At 41.5% G+C, this 17,575-nt stretch overlaps 1 protein-coding gene across 1 annotated transcript in view; it reads left to right on the top strand.

The window, feature by feature from the left end:
- Positions 1-14,264, top strand: part of UST (uronyl 2-sulfotransferase) — a 324,327-nt gene extending 310,063 nt beyond the window's left edge. Inside the window, exon 8 of the mRNA XM_064360586.1 lies at positions 10,980-14,264. Coding sequence (XP_064216656.1) covers positions 10,980-11,263 — 284 coding nt within the window. The 3' untranslated portion in view covers positions 11,264-14,264. The remainder of the gene's footprint in view (positions 1-10,979) is intronic.
- Positions 14,265-17,575: the final 3,311 nt, after the last annotated feature.

Below are 17,575 nucleotides of genomic sequence, written 5' to 3'. Positions count from 1 at the left end.
CCTTCTTTTCAGCAGAGTCCCTGAATGCCAGAATACACACAGGGCAAGGAGAAGTGGGTGGTTATAGATTTCCACTCAATTTGGAAATTAACAGCCTGTGGTGTAGCAAAAAGGTGCAAGACTGGGAATCAGAAAGCCCACTTTCCAGTCTCGGGACTGAAACGTCCTGGTCGAACAGCCTTGAGCCGAATCTTGCAACCTCTGGGGCCCTGGGTATCTGTAAGTAAAATGGGTTGCTGGGAAGATTGAGCAAGGTAGTGAGGGGCGATGTGAAAGCGCATTAATCCACAGAGCCCTATGAAAATGAGAGGGATGTGCTTCTCCTCAGGAGTTGCATGGGAAGTTGCACTGTTTGGACCACTATTTGTAAAGTTTTAATAATACAGAAAGCAGCCCCCTCCTGGCCTCATGCCAGGTTTTATTCTCTACTAGCATTGGGTGGCCAGCTTCAGATTTTGATGTCACTGGGATCAGCTGTAAGAAGAATCTCCACTCAGGACCGTAACTACTCTGCAGGGTCCCTGCCACTCCCTCCCCAGGGATAGCACAGATCCTAGAAGAGTCTGTCCTTCTGTGTCCCTTACTCTATGGCTGATTGGACATGTCTATAAAGAAAAGACAATCTCTATTGTGTTCTTTAAATAGAAGGGTCAAAAGTTGTGTTTTTTTTTTTAACTTTGTTTTCCCTCTTCTGCACATTTCATAGCTCAAAACCAGTGCCTATTTTGAGGAAATTTGCAGTAATTATCATGAACATAACTAAAGGGATCATTTGACCCTTAGCTAAATCCCTAAAGGCAAATAAGAAAAAACTTAAATATCAAAAACATCCCGAAGCCACAGCTTCTCTTTGCCAAAATGTATTGATGAATTAAGGTAGAGAGGCAGAAAAAGGTGCCTCACCAGCACAGTCGGTCCCAAAAGGCAACAAAACCGCAAAGCTAAACACTGAAATGTACAGACCCCAGTGGGAGCTGAAAAACCCCAGATGGAGGGGTAGACTTCTTCCCACTAAGGACCCAGCATTCATGGGTCTCTTGGGAATTTCTGGGAAGCTCCTTCAGTTACCGACTTTGCGCCCAGCTGTCCGTGTCTCCACCTCACAGACACAGTCAAGCCTTCCTCGAATCTGACAGCACGCCCATCCTTCTGATGGTTTCCTTTGTTCCCTCAAGAAGCCGCACAGAGGAGCACTGTGTTTGCCCAGGTGCTGAGCTGTGGAAATACAGAGTTAAATGGGGTATCGCTTTTGTCCTCATCACTCTCTACATAAAAAGCCTCATTGGAAGAACAGCTAAATGAAACCTGGTGGAGATGTTAAGAGCAAAATCTAGAGAAAATTTTTCAGGAGGTGGATAGTGCCTCAGAGACCTCCTAAAAGTTTTCCATCTCTTTGGTTGAAATACACACACAGAACCTGTACTCTCAGATGTGCACACACAGCAAATACAGCGAATCTTTGTGATCATATAGTGAGTATGAAAGACCAAACTCCATGCAGAGTACTTAAGCCCATTAAGCCTGGTCTCTCTAGTGAGGATTTCTGACCAAGCAGAAGAAATGTTGCCTCCAGCAAACGAATCAGAGTGAGATGTCCTCTCTGCCCCGACGGTGACAAGCCTTGTGAGCAGGCATCTCCCTTAGACTGTGAGCTCCATCCACCCGTCAGTAATGTGGAGGGTTAAAAACCTGGGCTTATTAGTCAGACTTCCCCACACCCTTCTGGCTTCACCACTTACCAGCTGTGTGAACTTGGGCAAACTTCTAAATTCCAGTGTCACAGCTGTAAATGGTGATAATAAGAGACCCTACAGCATTGGGAGTTTTATAAGGATTAAATGTGTGTTTAGATATCTCACAGTACTTGGCACAGAGAAAGTTCTGAAAGTGCCAACTAATGATGATGCCCCATTCACTGCAACAATTCCTGTGCATGGTGCAGAATAGTTGTTCAATAAACCTTTGCAGAAAGAGGGAAGGAAGATGACATTGGGTACACCGATGAGGTTTATCATCGAAGCCTTAATTTTGACAAGAAGTACTTACTCCCTAGGTTTAGGAAAGCCAGAATTTTAAAATCTTTAAAGCAGAAGTATAAATCTTGAATTTCTATAACAGTCAGGCAGGTAACTTAAAAGAATGAACTGGCATTTAGGGTCGGAGGCAAATTGGAGAGCCCTGGCTGCTTTCATGGGGGCAGTCACACTTGGCTCCAGCAGAATGCAGCCGCCCTTTGAGAGAAGCCAGAAATCCAGATTTCCATGTGAAATAGACCAAGCCTTACAACAACTGAGTCAATTTCTAAAACAAAATACCCCACGGGCCAAACAACACACTGCCTGCCAGTCCGATCTTGGGCTGCCTTCTTGCCACTCTGCCTTAATGCAAGGAGCTCTGTTTTTGTCTCTTTCTTTCAAAATGTTTATCAGTGGGCGCAAGAGACATGAGCCCCCTGAAGTTACTCTCAGTTCCTGCTAGGATCAGAAAATGCTCATGGAGTGAGGTCTTTACTTCGTAATGGTTAATCCTATAGTATATGCCCACCTAACAAGGGCTTCTTCCCTTCCCAAGGGATGCTACTAATAAGTAGAGATTTCTAAAGCATAATTGTTTTGTGGCTGAAATAACAACAGTCTGAAAAAAAAAATCCCAACAACTTCCTCTAGAACTGCTATTATGGCAATCTGGAGAGAGGCTGATTCCATAGTTCATGTAGCTTTGTTTTGTTTGGATGGAAAGTCTGGCACTTTACAAAAATGTGGAACACTTAGCAATGGAATGACTTTTCCATAGCGCTGGTTATCGTACAGCAAGATACACATCCATATGTCTTTGAAATGAGATTTTTTAGAATTCTCTGCTTGTTATACAAGACAAACCACCTCTGGTCTTTCCATATGAAGGTGATAGTTTTCTACAGGTTCACGAAAGCTGCCCTGTTATGGCGCAGTACTTACCGTTAGGAAAACCATAACACAGATGGGGACCCAGACTCAAATTCAGTTTCTTCACTTACCAACCAGCTGTGTGACCTTGGGTAGGTTTCTATTTCTCCATCTGCAAAAGAGGGGTCATGATACTCACCTCACAGGGTTACTGAGAATATCAAATAAAACTACATATATAACAACCCAAACTCATAATGAGAGTTCCCCATCAATATTGGTTGAATCTGAGTCTCTGTTTCTCCTGGCATAAAATAGCACTCCTGTTTCTGACCGCGACATAACCCTCTGGCAATGTCATTAACCTTATTAAATTTGGCAGCTCTGTGGAAAACTAAAGGTCAAAAGAGCTGTCATTGTTTATATAAACTGTTGGTTGTGTTGTCCACAGTGCTATGAGGACTAAACGGTAGAGGGTTGGATGCTGCCACCCAGGGAGGAACCAGGGAGAAGGGAAGAGGCTGGAACAGAGCCCCAGGAGGACTGGTACAAGGCAGGCTGGAACAGAGGAGGGCGTAGAAAGGATGGAAAGGGAGTGATCAGAGAGAGGCAAGGGTGCCAGGAAAACACTGTAGCAGATGCCAGGGGAGGAGAGGGCTTCAAGATGGAGCACGTGGCCCACAGTGTGATGGGGTCATACTGAGAGGTGCCCTCTGAGCTATCAACAAGGAAGCAAGAGTAACTGAATGGAGTACAGAAATAACAGAAAGCAGGCTTTGGTGAGTTCAGTCACGTACGTAAGCTGAAAATGTTATAACAAATGTAGACAGCTCTTCAAGAAGATGGGCTGTGATGGAGAGGAGAGAGAAATGAAAGAGGGAGGGTGTATGAGACAAGGGTTTCTTCAGGAAGGGAAGTGAATTTTGATGGGAAGGAGCCAGTTGAGAGGGAGAGGTTGACAGTGAAGAAGAGGGAGTGGATGAGGGAGAGAAGGAAGCTCCAAGGAGGCAGGGTGGGTAGAAAAATGAAGCAAGAATTGGATATTAGTGCAAAACTAGGGCTTAGGGAAACACTAGATCTCATAAGAATCTGCCGAACCAGCTGATACTGACCCTCATGTTTAGATGGAGGATTTAGGGAGGGATTAAGAAGAGTAAAGAAGACTGAGGTAACTGGAATGCATGTGGCCATCTGTTGTTACTGGAGGGGTAATGGGAAAAGCTTCTTCTCCACCCTCTGAAGCTTTCTTGAAAATGAACTTGCAATAGGGCAGATTAATAGGAAAAAAAGGAATATACTTTATTAATATGCATGAAACCAAGTGTGGTAGCTCACTCCCGTAGTCCCAACTATTCAGGAGGTTGAGGGGAGGATGGCTTAAGCCCCGGAGTTTGAGGCTGCAGCAAGCTATAGTATATCACTGCACTCTAGCCTGGGCAACAGAGCAAGACCCTACCTCTTAAAAATAAAATGGTACACAGGAGAAAATCATAGGAAAGTGTTTACGCCATAACCCAGGGAAGTCAAGCTTTTTCTATACCTTTCTTCATGGGGAAAGGGAGGGGAAATGGGGGTTAAATGTGGCAATTTTGAAGAATAGTAAACAATTTTTAAGGGAATGAATGGGCCCAATGCTCAGACAATGTAAGGTAAATAATTCTCTTTGGCAATTGAATGGGACCTGAGAACAGGCAATAGTTTGGGACAATGTTTGTCTGGGCTCTGGGTGTGATGTTTAATCTTCAATCCCTTCCTCTGTGACATGAGTTTTGATGTTCTCTGGTTAATGAAGTTTTAGGGGAGGAGACTGAAGGCAAGTTTGTTTCTCTTTGGCAGGTACACTTTCTACGTAGATAAGGAAACTTCAGAGGACAGCTTCATCCAGCATGTACTGGTCTCCAATGGCCTTTAATTTGAAATATCAGCATACTGGGGTGCCTTATTTGGGGGTCACCCTCCCTGGATCCCTAACTATTCAAGAAATGTTTTAAAGCTCTTGCCTTGTATCCGAACATGAAAACGTCCCCCTTTCCTCTTGCCTGAAAAGGCTGTCCTCTCTGTAGAGTGTTCTAGCAAACATAGGGCTCAGCCTCCTCATGCTCTGACTAGCACTATCAAACAGCCAGAGCACCTTCGTCAGGCTAGGAAGGGGACGTATAATTAAAATGTGGTTAGAAAGGCCACCTGGGATCTTATCAAATATAAATCTTATGAAAGACCTCTCGCTACTTTATAAAAGTTGGATAAAATATGTCAAGGTAGGGGGCTCTGAATGGAATCATCAGAGCCAGTCCTTCCTAGTCATAGAGTCGATGGAGTGCTCTGGGATTTTAGAGGCTGGTCATCACCAGAAGTCTGTCTTTTTCCAAACATGGCAGATCCTAGGTCAATTTCTGCCTGGGATTGAATGTTTCCTACTAGAAACATAAAATTATAAGTTTAAGCTAAATAAAGCACCAGGGCACAGTTTTACCTCTGAGGTGGAACTCTCCAAAGAGTGTTTGTTGGGGTGGTTTTCATCATTGATTCTATGGGTACTGGGCTTTCTGATTGGACCCAGAGATGATCAAGCCCAATTTTTTTTTATCAGCCCCTTTTCTTCTTCCAGAGTATAAAGCCATTAGCCATTCCCTCCAAAACACCTACCAGTTTCCTATGAGCTCTGTTGTTAAGTTTGGGTGCCTCAGTCAACATGAGGTGTAGTACACGGGGCTCTAGGCATGGACAATGGCCATTATGCGCTACCACAAGGTGGAGAAAGGTGTCAGAAGCAGTTACAGCCTGCTCACCTGTCCACACCGAGAAACAACACAGCAGAAGCACAGCAGCTGATTGTCGTGAGGAGCCTCCTGCCTCTGCCACTTCCTGGCTGCGTGACCTTGAACGAGTTATAGTCTTGGCCTCAGTTCCCTCATGTGTAAAATGGCTCTTCTATCAAGGGGCTATTGTGAGGACTAAGTGTGATTGTGTGTTCACATGCTTAGCTCAGTGCTTGCTACACATCAGTCCCCATTAACTTTAGCTGTTACTATAAAAATACACCACAAAGCATCAGGCTCAGCCAGGACTGTCACCATCTCATGCCATATCAGTTAACTAATCATGCAAATATGTCCTGGTTCTTTTCACTTGTACTTGAAGGACATAATATCACGTTTTATTGATATATAATATTTTACATATTTATGGGATATGTATGATCTTTTTTCCATGCAACGATCAAATCAGGGTGTCTAGGGTATTCATCACCTTGAGTATTTATCATTTCTTTGTGTTAGGAACATTTCAAGCTTTTTCTGGCTACTTTGAAATGTACAATACATTGTGGCTAACTATAGTCACCCTACTCTGCTATGGAGCATGAGAACTTAGACCTTCTATCTAACTGTACATTTGCACCCATTAACCAACGTCTTTTCAACCCTCTCTCACACCCACACACCCTTCCCAGCCTCTGGTATTTATTTTCTTACTCCTTCCATGTGGTCAACTTCTTTAGCTCCCATAGATGAGTGAAAATACGTGATCTTTGTCTTTCTGTGCCTGGGTTATTTCATTTAACATAATGACCACTAGTTCCATCCATGTTGCTGCCAATGACATGATTTCTTTCTTTTTTATGGCTGAATAGTATTCCATTGTGTATAATACCACATTTTCTTCATTCATTCAGTCATTGAGGGACACAGGTTGATTCCATGTCTTTACCATTGTGAGTAGTGTGGCAGTAAACGTGAGCATGGGAGTGCAGGTATCCCTTTGATATATTGATTTCATTTCCTTTGGATAGGTACTTAGTAGAAGAGTTGCAAGATATGGTAGTTCTATTTTTAGTTTTTTGAGAAATCTCCGTACTGTTTTCCATAGTGGCTGTTCTAATTGGCATTCCCACCAACAGTGTGTAAGAGTTCCCTTTTCTCCACATTGTCACCAGCATATTTTATTTATTGTCTTTTTAATAATCCCCATTCTAACTGGAGTAAGATGATATCTCATTGTGGTTTTGATTTGCATTTCCTTGATGATTAGTGATGTTGAGTTTTTTCATATACCTCTTGGCCATTTGTATGTCTTATTTGGAGAAACGACTATTCAGAAGGATATAATGTCACTTTTGACAGAGTATTTATCTGCTCTGCCCATCCACCAACTCCCCCATCCCAGTTATAGAGGAATGCTGAATGCCTTCTCTTCCCTGAATGGGAAGAGAGTTTTATTGTCATGAACTAGGAGTAGCCTTATAGCAGTTGACCCAGTCACCTCATCATAATCAAAGAGAGAAATGTATAAACTCATCATACTGTAACTTTTAAAGAATCTTCCCAAAGTTTTTCTGGCCTAAAGTTAATAACCATTTAGAGCAAGTCAACTCAATCAATTATATAGACCAACATTTTGCAAGCAATCGAAGACTAGTCTAGAAAGTTACCTTGCTCTAGGTTAAACATTTGATAGATATTTCTTAGATCGTTTTGTAGTCAGGGAATTTATTTGATTATACTTGCTGTCCATTGTTTTCAGGAAATTACTGTTTCAACCTTAAGACAAAGAGCTTTGAGGCTGTGAAATAGAACAGATTCCCAAATTACTTCTTTACAAGAATCTAGGCTCCCCTTTGCTTATCCCCTTGGGTCCTTTGCCAGATTGGGCCAAACAATTTAACTAATGAATTCATTTTTAATCCTGGGAGACTTACTTTCTTTTTGTATGAGATAATAAGACCCTACACAATGTACAGTTCTCTAAGAGGAAGGGATTGAAGGAGGCTTTCAATGAGAGAATTATTCTTCCTCTGCCTCTCAATGTTTGGCTTAAAACTCTTTGTTTCTTGTCTGTCTTTCATCAGATTTTTTTAAATCCTGTTTTAAAAAACAAAAAGGAACACTTAAGACCTGTGAACAGTGACCCACCCCAGATTAGCTAGAGTTCATATCTGTAGAGAAGACAGATACTATAAAATGTTCTATTAGGAACCAATTTCAGAAGAGTTTATGCCAAGTTCTTTAACAGAAATTCTAGAACTGATATATCCAATGTGTGTTATGTTTTTAATTTTTAATGAAGACCATTTTATCTATTTACAAGGAGCTAGGATCCCCTGTGCAAAGGACCCAACCTGGCAAGAACTTTCAAAAGAGTCAGTTTGAAAAGTAATACCCTTATTCAATAAGGCTGTTGGCTACACAGAGAATTTATTTATTTTTTATTTTAATTAATAGCTAATGGGGTACCCGAGATGTTTTGATACAGGCATGCAATGCATAATAATCTCATCATGGAAAATGAGGTATCCATCCCCTCAAGCATTTATCTTTTGTGTTACAAACAATCCAGTTATGCTCTTTTAATTTAGTTTAGTTTAGTTTTTTGTTGTTGTTGCTGTTTTTGAGACAGAGTCTTGCTCTGTTTCCAGGCTAGAGTGCTGTGGCACAATCTCAGCTCACTGCAACCTCTGCCTCATGGGTTCAAGCGATTCTCCTGCCTCAGCCTCCTGAGTAGCTGGGACTACAGGTGCGTGCCACCATGCCCAGCTAATTTTTGTATTTTTAGTAGAGACGGGGTTTCACCGTGTTGGCCAGGATGGTCTCAATCTCTTGACCTTGTGATCTGCCAGCCTTGGCTTCCCAAATTGCTGGGATTACAGGCATGAGCCACCATGCCCGGCTGTTTTAGTTATTTTTAAGTGTATAATTAAATTATTATTGACTATAGTCACCCTGTTGTGCTATCAAATAACAGGTCTTATTCATTATATTTTTTGTATCCATAAGCCATCCCCACCTGTCCCCTATTCCCCCACTACCTTCTTAGTCTCTACGCAGAGAATTGTTCAAATTCCTTCTTTAGAATTGCTACTGGAGGCTTCAGAAGGTATCTCAAATATCCTAAAAAATAGGAAGTCTGTGTCCTTTCAGATGAGTCTGATTTTGGAAATAGCCATTTGGAGTTATATTTAGTAAACTATATACCTATTCAAATTTGGTGACAAAAATTTTAGTCAAAAACAAGATTATAAAAGAAAATGTGAGGGCACATCTTCATGACCTTGGATTTGGCAATGGCCTCTTTCATATGACACCAATAGACAGGCAATAAGAGAAGAATAGATAAAATGGTCTCCATTAAAATGTAACACTTTTATGCATCAACCTTGGATTTGGCAATAGTTTTTTTAACATGACACCAAAAGTCAGGCAATATGAGAAAAATGCATAAAATGGTCTTCATTAAAATTAAAAACTTTCATACATCACAGAGTGACAAGACAGCCCATGGAATGGATGAAAATACTTGTAAATTATATACCTGATATATATGCAGATTACCCAGAATATATAAATAACTCCTTCAACTCAACAACAAAAACAAACAAAAGAAAACAAACCAAAAAAAAAAAAACCCACTTCAGAAATGGGCAAAGGACTTGAATAGACATTTCTCTAAAGAGAATATACGCACAGACAGCAGTTGTTGGACATGTGCTTGCCCAACAAGCACATGAAAAGGTCATTAGAAATTAGGGAAACCATTAGCATCAGCATCACTATCAGTAGTCATTAGGAAATGCAAATCCAAACCACAGTGAGATACCACTCCACACTTACCGGGATGGCTACAATTTTAAAAAGGGAGGAAAATAACAATTGTAGGAGAGAATTTCGAGAAATTGGAACCTTCACACATTGCTGGTAGGAATGTAAAATGGTACAAACACTGTGGAGTTTGGCAGTTCTTCAAAACATTAAACTTAGAATTACCGCATGACCCAGCAATTCTACTCCTAGGTATCTACCCAAAATAATTGGAAACAGGGACTCAGATACTGGAATGCAAATGTCCATTATCATAAGCAAAGGATGGAAACAACCCAAGTGTCTCTCCATGGATGGAAGGATAAACAAATTGCAGTCTAGCTATACAGTGAATGTTATTCAGCCTTAAAAGGAATGAAGTTCTGATACACACTACAACATGGGTGAACCTTGAAAACATTATGCTTAGTGAAATAAGCTAGACCAAAAAAAGGACAAATATTGTATGACTCTACCTATATGTAGTACTAAGAATAGGCAAATTCATAAAGATAGAACATCCATTAGCGGTTACCTAGGGTGGAGTAAGGAGAGGAGGGGGATTGAGAGTTATTGTTTAATGAATATTGAGTTTTTGTATAGACTCATGAAAGGATTTTCAAAGTAGTGGTGATGGTTGCACAACATGGTAAATATAATTAATGCCACTGAAGTGTACACTTTAAAATAGTTAAAATTGTATCCTATATATATAATATTTTCATGCTATTCAGCATTGAATATAAAAAATCATATTTTATTATTAGTATAAAATTAAGCATATTTTAGTTATATATATTTTACCACAATAAAAAAAATTAAAATTTATAACAGTTAAAATTATATTTAGACTGGGTGCAGTGACTCATGCCTATAATACTAGCACTTTGGGATGCCAAGGCAGAAGGATCTCTTGATGCCAGGAGTTCAAGACCAGTCTGGGCAACATAGTGAGACCCTGTCTCTACAAAAAATAAAAATAAATTTTAAAAATTTGTAAATTATATTAAGAAAACTGGCAGCCTTTCCTTTACTTTCTGGACAAATGCATTGTTGAAATAGTGCGATGGAAACGGATTTTGTATCAAATTAAACTTTATGTCAATATTTTTAAACTTACAAAACAAGATGATTAGGAAGTGGTTAGACAGCGCTTCCATGCCTCCTTCTGAGGGTAAAGCCCTTTCCTGGTGTAACAGGAAATGGAAGAGGGAAAACAGATAGATTCTGCTGTTCAAACGAATGTAGAACTCACAGTTAATAATTGAATTTGGTCCAAGCACATGGTTCACATCCAGTGAAAGGAAATTAGGTAGCTTGTGCTTTGGCAACTAATGTTGACCTTAACACCTAGAATTGCATAAACCTTCCAAATATTGTCAGTAACCTTTCTCTTCTGATACTTGGATATGCAGTTGCTTCCTTATCGGAGTTGTACAGGTCATGTGGGTCCTCACCGGGATTCCGCCTAAGCTAAAGCACTGCAAATGATGTCTCATGTGCGACCCCGGTTCTCTTCCAGAGCACAGGAAGCTTGGAAACATGACTGTGACGGTGAAGAAGACTGTCCCCTCTCCCGAGGCCGTGCAGATCCTCTACCAGCGGATGAGGTACGAGTATGAGTTCTACCACTATGTCAAAGAGCAGTTCCACCTGCTGAAGCGCAAGTTTGGACTTAAGTCTCGCGTCAGCAAGCCCCCACTAAGGCCACACTTCTTTATCCCAACGCCACTGGAAACTGACGAGCCAATCGATGATGAAGAACAGGATGATGAAAAGTGGCTGGAAGATATTTATAAGAGGTGATGGCAGCACTGTGTTGCTTCCATGGCTTTATCTCCCTTTTCCAGAAAGTTCTTTGTTTGAGGAAGTAAAATCCTTAAGGGACTAAATTAATGCTCGGGTGCATTAAAAAGAACAAAACATTCCCACATGTTGGGGTCATTGGGAGATGCCCGGTTTTGCGGGTTTTATTTGTTTAATTTTATTTTGTGTTTTCTCCTGGCTCGTTGGGTCTTTCCCAGTTACACTAGATGGTTCCATCCCAAGGCATCTCGTCATAAAACAGCTTTCCCCCACCCCATATGATGGGAAAAGGGGGAGAAATATAGCCCATAGCCTAATAACTTATCATCTGTAAAATGACTTATAAAAATATTACCTCAATGGTAGGAGATATACAGACTTGCATATTTCAGTAGAAATACAAAATCACTTCAGAGACTAGGGAATCTACTCTGGAAGGATCTAAGAGAAGGTAAGACAGATTAGGACATCAAAAGGGAGGATGGAGCCAGGTGCCGTGGCTCAAGCCTGTAATCCCAGCACTTTAGGAGGCCGGGGTGGGAGGATCACTTAAGCCCAAGAATTTGAGGTTACAGTGAGCTGTGATCACAGCACTGCACTCCAGCCTGGGTGACAGAGTGAGACTATGTCTCAATTAAATTTTTTTTTTTTTTTTAAGGAGGAGGATGTCCCTGAGTAAGTGGTTTCTACCTGCATGGGTAGAGTTCTGCCTCTGGTCCTTCTCAGGGGGCACTTTCACCAAGAGCAGTGTAATTATCTCCAGAAGAGCAAGTCAGCTTGTACCACATCCCCAACCAGTCCACAGCCTGGAGCACCTTTCAAGGTCAAAGTGCATGGCCAGCTCCATTGAGACGTTCCATTTCCAAGCACCGTGCTGACAGATATCTAAGTAGCCTAGCAGGGAAAATAATTGGTTTGCTGTGTAAGGAAGAATGTAGACAAGACAGATAAATCTGAAGGTTGTGTGGCATCAGGGAAAGGACATGGTGGTGTCCTTTGCACCCAGTATGAAACATCTTCTCCCAGCACTGCTTTAAATGGAAGTTCCAGGAACCAGTTTAGCTCAGGCATTTGACTCTTCCAGCAGAAGTTCTGAGCCTGACCACAGATGGTATACAATCTGTCAAGCACAATCCGTGGCCAAGGTGGGTCCTATAGGACCTGGTATTATGTACTATCGTAACTTCTAGTCCCCTAAGAGGTACCCACTTTCAGTCAAAAGGGGTCCTGAGTTCTGTGCATGTGGCAGAACTACCCGAGAACTACCTGAATTCTGTGCACGTAGAGTCCCATTTCTTATGGGACCTGTGTGCTCCTGAGAACTCTTACTTGAGTCATCAAAAAGAGAAGTAGCAAGAGCTTCTAAGGCAGAGACTGCTTGGCCAGCTTTGTAAGTAGGTGGCTGCCTCCAATGGGATGCGAGTAGATGTCGGGCAGTCTCATTGTCCTGAGTTATGTCTTCTTTCCACCTCCCACTGCCCCTCCCCTGCTACCTGTCAATGATGCCTTGGTCATTAGAAATCTGTTCCTTTGGATTCTGAAATGTTTTCACCTTAAAGAAGTCCTGAAAATACACATTCTCCTGGGGAGACGATAAACAGCTAGCTGAGAAGCCGAGATTCAGTGGTGACAGCAGGGATACTTGCAACAAATTTTGTCTATTTTGTATTTGTCCCCTAGAGCCAGCCCTAGCAAATGTGTGAGTTGGGAGTAGTTAGCAGTAAATAAGACTCTGACTTTACACAAGCTACACATTTTCTACTTTTCAGAAACCACCAAGTCTCTCTAGAATTTTTTCTTCCTTCACTAAAATTGGATGGTAGCCAAGATATAAAGCAAGTCATTGGGAACCTGTCGAGTGAGCGCTAAAGCTACTTTATCATGAGATGTGTGGTAAGAAGGCTCCAGCCCACAGGAGTCGAGGGAAGGAGGGGACCACAGAGGCACAGAGTCTAGCACTTGGCCACTCGTGGGCCTTCTTTCTGCCTCAGAGGCTGGGGCAGAGAAGTGATTAAGGGAAATGTTCTTAGAGAAGGAAATATCCTTTGTTCTGTTCAGAGAGACCAAGGCCCTACCATTAGGCATACTTTCAAAAACAACCTGCAGAGCAGCTATCATACGCAAAACCAGGACAGGAACTGCTGCCTGGTACGCTGTGAGTCATTTCTATGAAATTCCACATAAAGAGTGATGATTAGTTTACACACTGTGCAATCTCGCAATCTGAAAATAAAGTTCAGTTGGCTAGGTTTTCTCTGCTCTTGTCGGAACATCGGGACAATTGGTCACTCAGAACCATTCATCCTCTTACTGCAAGTTTACCGGGGTACTTTTACCTGTGTGTTCAAAGGCATTTATTTTCAGCAGCGATCATTATAACTTCACAACAAAAGACACCGATGGACTGACTTGCGGGGCCTTAATTGGATTTTGTCCCAACCAACACCCCGTAGGTCCTAAAAGTCAAGAAACTTCGTCAGCTTATTTGGCAAACATGGCAGCATCTTTTTGGCCCTGGGCCCAACAGTTTGTACTTCATGAAACATATTGTACATTTTACATAGTTTAATTTAAAAAAAAAACCTTTTAAGCTAGTTGATCTTTGACTGTCTTATTTATTATAACCTTTCAGCACATTCCAAGGTTTTAGTTACTCAGGAAGGAGTTAATTAAAATGATTTTATTTTGGTCTGATGGATGTTTTTTAAAAGGAAAATTATTATTATGAACCTTCAGCCTACTTTCTCGAGTGCTGTAAAAGTGCTTGTAAATCTTTTTTTTTTAAGAAGAAAGAAAAAAATGGTGTTTGGCATTGGTGGAAATTCAAAAATATATATGGAACTGAAACATTAACTTAGCTAAAATAAAAGCAATATGTGTTTGACATGAAGCGTTCCTTAACTTATTCATCACCTATATAAATAAATAAATGTAAATAAGTTGACATTTTTTCCATTCTGTTGATAGCTGGAAATAAAAGTGCCTGCAGTTCCTCCCTTCAGCCTTCTTAATTGGCCAAGCTTTTTTCTTCAAGATGGGATTTTGAAAAGATGTATTTTAAAAAATAAATTTTCATTCTTGCAATTATATCATAGCAAAAAGGAGGCTAAAAATACGAACTAGTCATTTATTCATGCTGTGCATTTTAAAAACGAAACAACTGATTTTATTGGTATTTCCATGGTTGGTTTGGTGTCAGGGTGCTACATCTGAATTATCAGTGTCTGTCATTCAGCATCTAAGGGGCATGTTCACGGTAAGGTAGGAAAAGAAGGATGTGCCTCAGCTCTCGGTGTCTAAGATGATCTGTTTCTCAGACTTGTAGAGCCTCAAAACCTGGGCCACTCTAACCTCTCAAGTGAGCAGTCTTGATGTCAAAACACCCTTCTCAGGAAATTTCACTGCTGCGGTCAAATGGAACTTACAACGAGAAAGAAATTCTATGCTTCTTACATATCTGATGCTACATTCCAATTATATGTGACTATTTTGTAAAAGAATCAGAATGTTGATATTGAAGGAAGGAAAAATCCACTTTGGTCATAGCATGTTTTATTTCAAGTAAGAATATGAGAATCTTAAACAGTGATAAGTGGTAACCTTTCTTCGTCATTTTATTTGCCCTTCTGTAACTCAAATCAAATGATGTTTTGCTCTGAATGAACTTTAGAACCAAAAGTACTAAACGAAAACTGGACCATGACACATCTGCGGTTGCTTATGTGGTCTGAGGTTCTTTATACATGTGCCATCATCTGCGGGTTTATCTAATGAGCTATTTGGCCTTAAATGAATTTTATAGACAATGACAGTATTTCTTAAAAGGCAGGATGATAATCCATAGCTATTTTAAAAAGATAGCCCTGTGAGTCAAAATTGTGAAATCCCCTTCAAGTAAAGATAAAAAGGAATTATTTTACTAAAATGGTTTATTTCACATCTAATGATAAAGAAACTTGTAAAAAATAAACAAACATCATGTTTTAAATATCTTGCCACAGAAAAACCTATTTTAAGCTAAAACCAAAAATCTGAATCTGTTAAGAAAAACTCACAGAACTTCTTTCACAGCCTAGCACATTCACTGTGGTATCATGTGGCGTTAGTCTGCTAGGCCTGCCATAAAAAGTACTACAGACTGGTTATCTTAAACAACAGAAATTTATTGTCCCACAGTTCTGGAGGCTGGAAGTCCGAGATCGAAGTGCTGGCAGGGTAGGTTGCTCCTGAGGCCATTCTCTTGGGTTTGCAGAGGGTACCTTCTCCCTGCGACCTCCCGTGGTCTCCCCCCATGCCTGTCTGTGTCTTGATCTCTTCTAAGGACAGCAATCATATTGGATTAGGGCTCATTCTAATGACCTCATTTTAATTTAATGACTTCATTTAAGACCCTGATATGGTTTCACTGTGTCCCCACCCAAATCTCATCTTGAATTGTAGTTCCCATAATCCCCACGTGTTGTAAAAGGGACCTGGTGGGAGGTAGTTACCCCCATGCTGTTGTTCTTGTGATGGTGAGTTCTCATGAGATCCAGTGGTTTTATGAGGTCTTTTCCCCGTTTTGTTTGGCACTTCTCCTTGCTGCTCCTGTGTGAAGAAGGACATGTTTGCTTCCCCTTCTGCCATGATTGTATGTTTCCTGAGGCCTCTCCAGCCATGCTGAACAGTGAGCCAATTAAACCTCTTTCCTTTATAAATTACCCAGTCTTGGATATGTCTTTATTAGCAGTGTGAAAACAGACTAATACAGACCCTATGTCCAAAAGTGGTCACATTCTGAGATACTTGGTTAAGACCTCAGTAATTGAATTTTTGAGGTGGGGCACACAATTCAGCCCATAACACCCAGATTACAGCAGAAAAGTTAGGGCAGAGGAACTGAACTCCGACTAGGAGAGAAGCAAGCCTCAAAGTATAGACTCCTAGAGTTGCATTGGGCTCTGGAGCAGTGATCTGGTCCATTCCCTCATTTTACAGATAAGGAAACCAAGGTCCAGAGAGGAGACACAAATACGTCACATGCTAACTTTGCCCATTGAGGGTTCCCTTAACTTTTGAGCATCTACCAAATTAAAAATTTAAAAAGATACAGCCAAAGCCCATCTACCCATCTAGGATCCAGAATGAAAGTGATGAGGCACTTTCAGCCACACCCACTACCACCTGCCACAGAGGAGCAGCCTCTCTGTGGGGCTCTCCTGGGGGACATAGGACTATGGGACTCACCTTTCCACAGAAGGAGGGGAGGCCCTATTGGTTTTCAGTCACTTAAGTCCTCAGAGACAAATGCCAAATAAATCTTGTATTCTTGATTTTTCTGTCTGCTCAAAGGACACAGAGAGGTTCTTGTTCCTTGGTAAACAGACTTGGGGCATGCTTGCCCATCTCAGATTTCAGAGTTTTATTTCTCTTAAAGGAAAAATGAAGATTCATGTCCTACTTCCTGTAAGGAGTTTCAGATGGACCCACCTCCAAAAATATAGTCAAAATGCAGTTCATAAAACTAGTGGAAGTCAAGCACAGGCATGTCCCAGGAAAGCAGAACCAGAGGAGAGGCAGACCCCGGGCACTCGCAGAACTGTTTGACTCACTGGAGAATTCCCTTCTGCTAGGGCAGGCTTGGCTCACTGCTCTGAACACTGCAGATTCCCAAGAAACACCCAGGCCCACAGATGTTCATGGGTCACAGAATTGTGAACTGACCACTTGTGCATTTTGGATTTCAACTTGTAAACACCGGGATTCCCTTTTTACAGAAAGAAAAAGGAGAGGATGAAAAATCACCATGCAAAGGAAAATTGTGAGCTAAGTTTTTCCTTTTGGAATCTTGGCATGAGCATTTAGCTATCTTCAATCTGGCTTTCACCAGACGCTGTGTGCTTTGAGCAGGCGTGGAGCAGTCTGCCCTGCGCCTCTCTGCCAGAACATTCAGACTTGACCTGTCACAGGCCTCTTCAGGCCTCTTATTCCAGCCCTGAGCAGCGATGGCCCAGGGGACAGGCCCTGCCAGACTCAGCAGGCTGCCTTCAAGGTGCAACCAGAGAGGCGCTGAAAACCTGGGGGGAGAGCAGTTGACTGACTAGGGTGTGAGCTGCTCACCCGTCAAGTCCCCAAGTTCAAGTCCCAGCTGCTCTGTTTCACTGGGCATCAGAGTAAATCATTTGACCTCCATCTGTCTGAAATCAACTCAGCTGGAAAATATTAGAGAGAAAATAGAGCACCTACTGAAAACCAAGAGCTGCTTCTAGTATGAACCATATCCCACCCTTGGCCCCTAAATGCTAAAAGACTGAGAGCCACAACCCTTCCTAA

The sequence above is a fragment of the Aotus nancymaae genome, unplaced genomic scaffold (assembly GCF_030222135.1).
Source record: "Aotus nancymaae isolate 86718 unplaced genomic scaffold, 86718_ANA_hifiasm-v0.15.2.pri h1tg000040l, whole genome shotgun sequence".
NCBI classification, from domain to species: Eukaryota; Metazoa; Chordata; class Mammalia; order Primates; family Aotidae; genus Aotus; species Aotus nancymaae.
The sequence above is the reverse complement of the archived record's forward strand: the minus strand, read 5'-3'. Positions and strand labels throughout refer to the sequence as shown.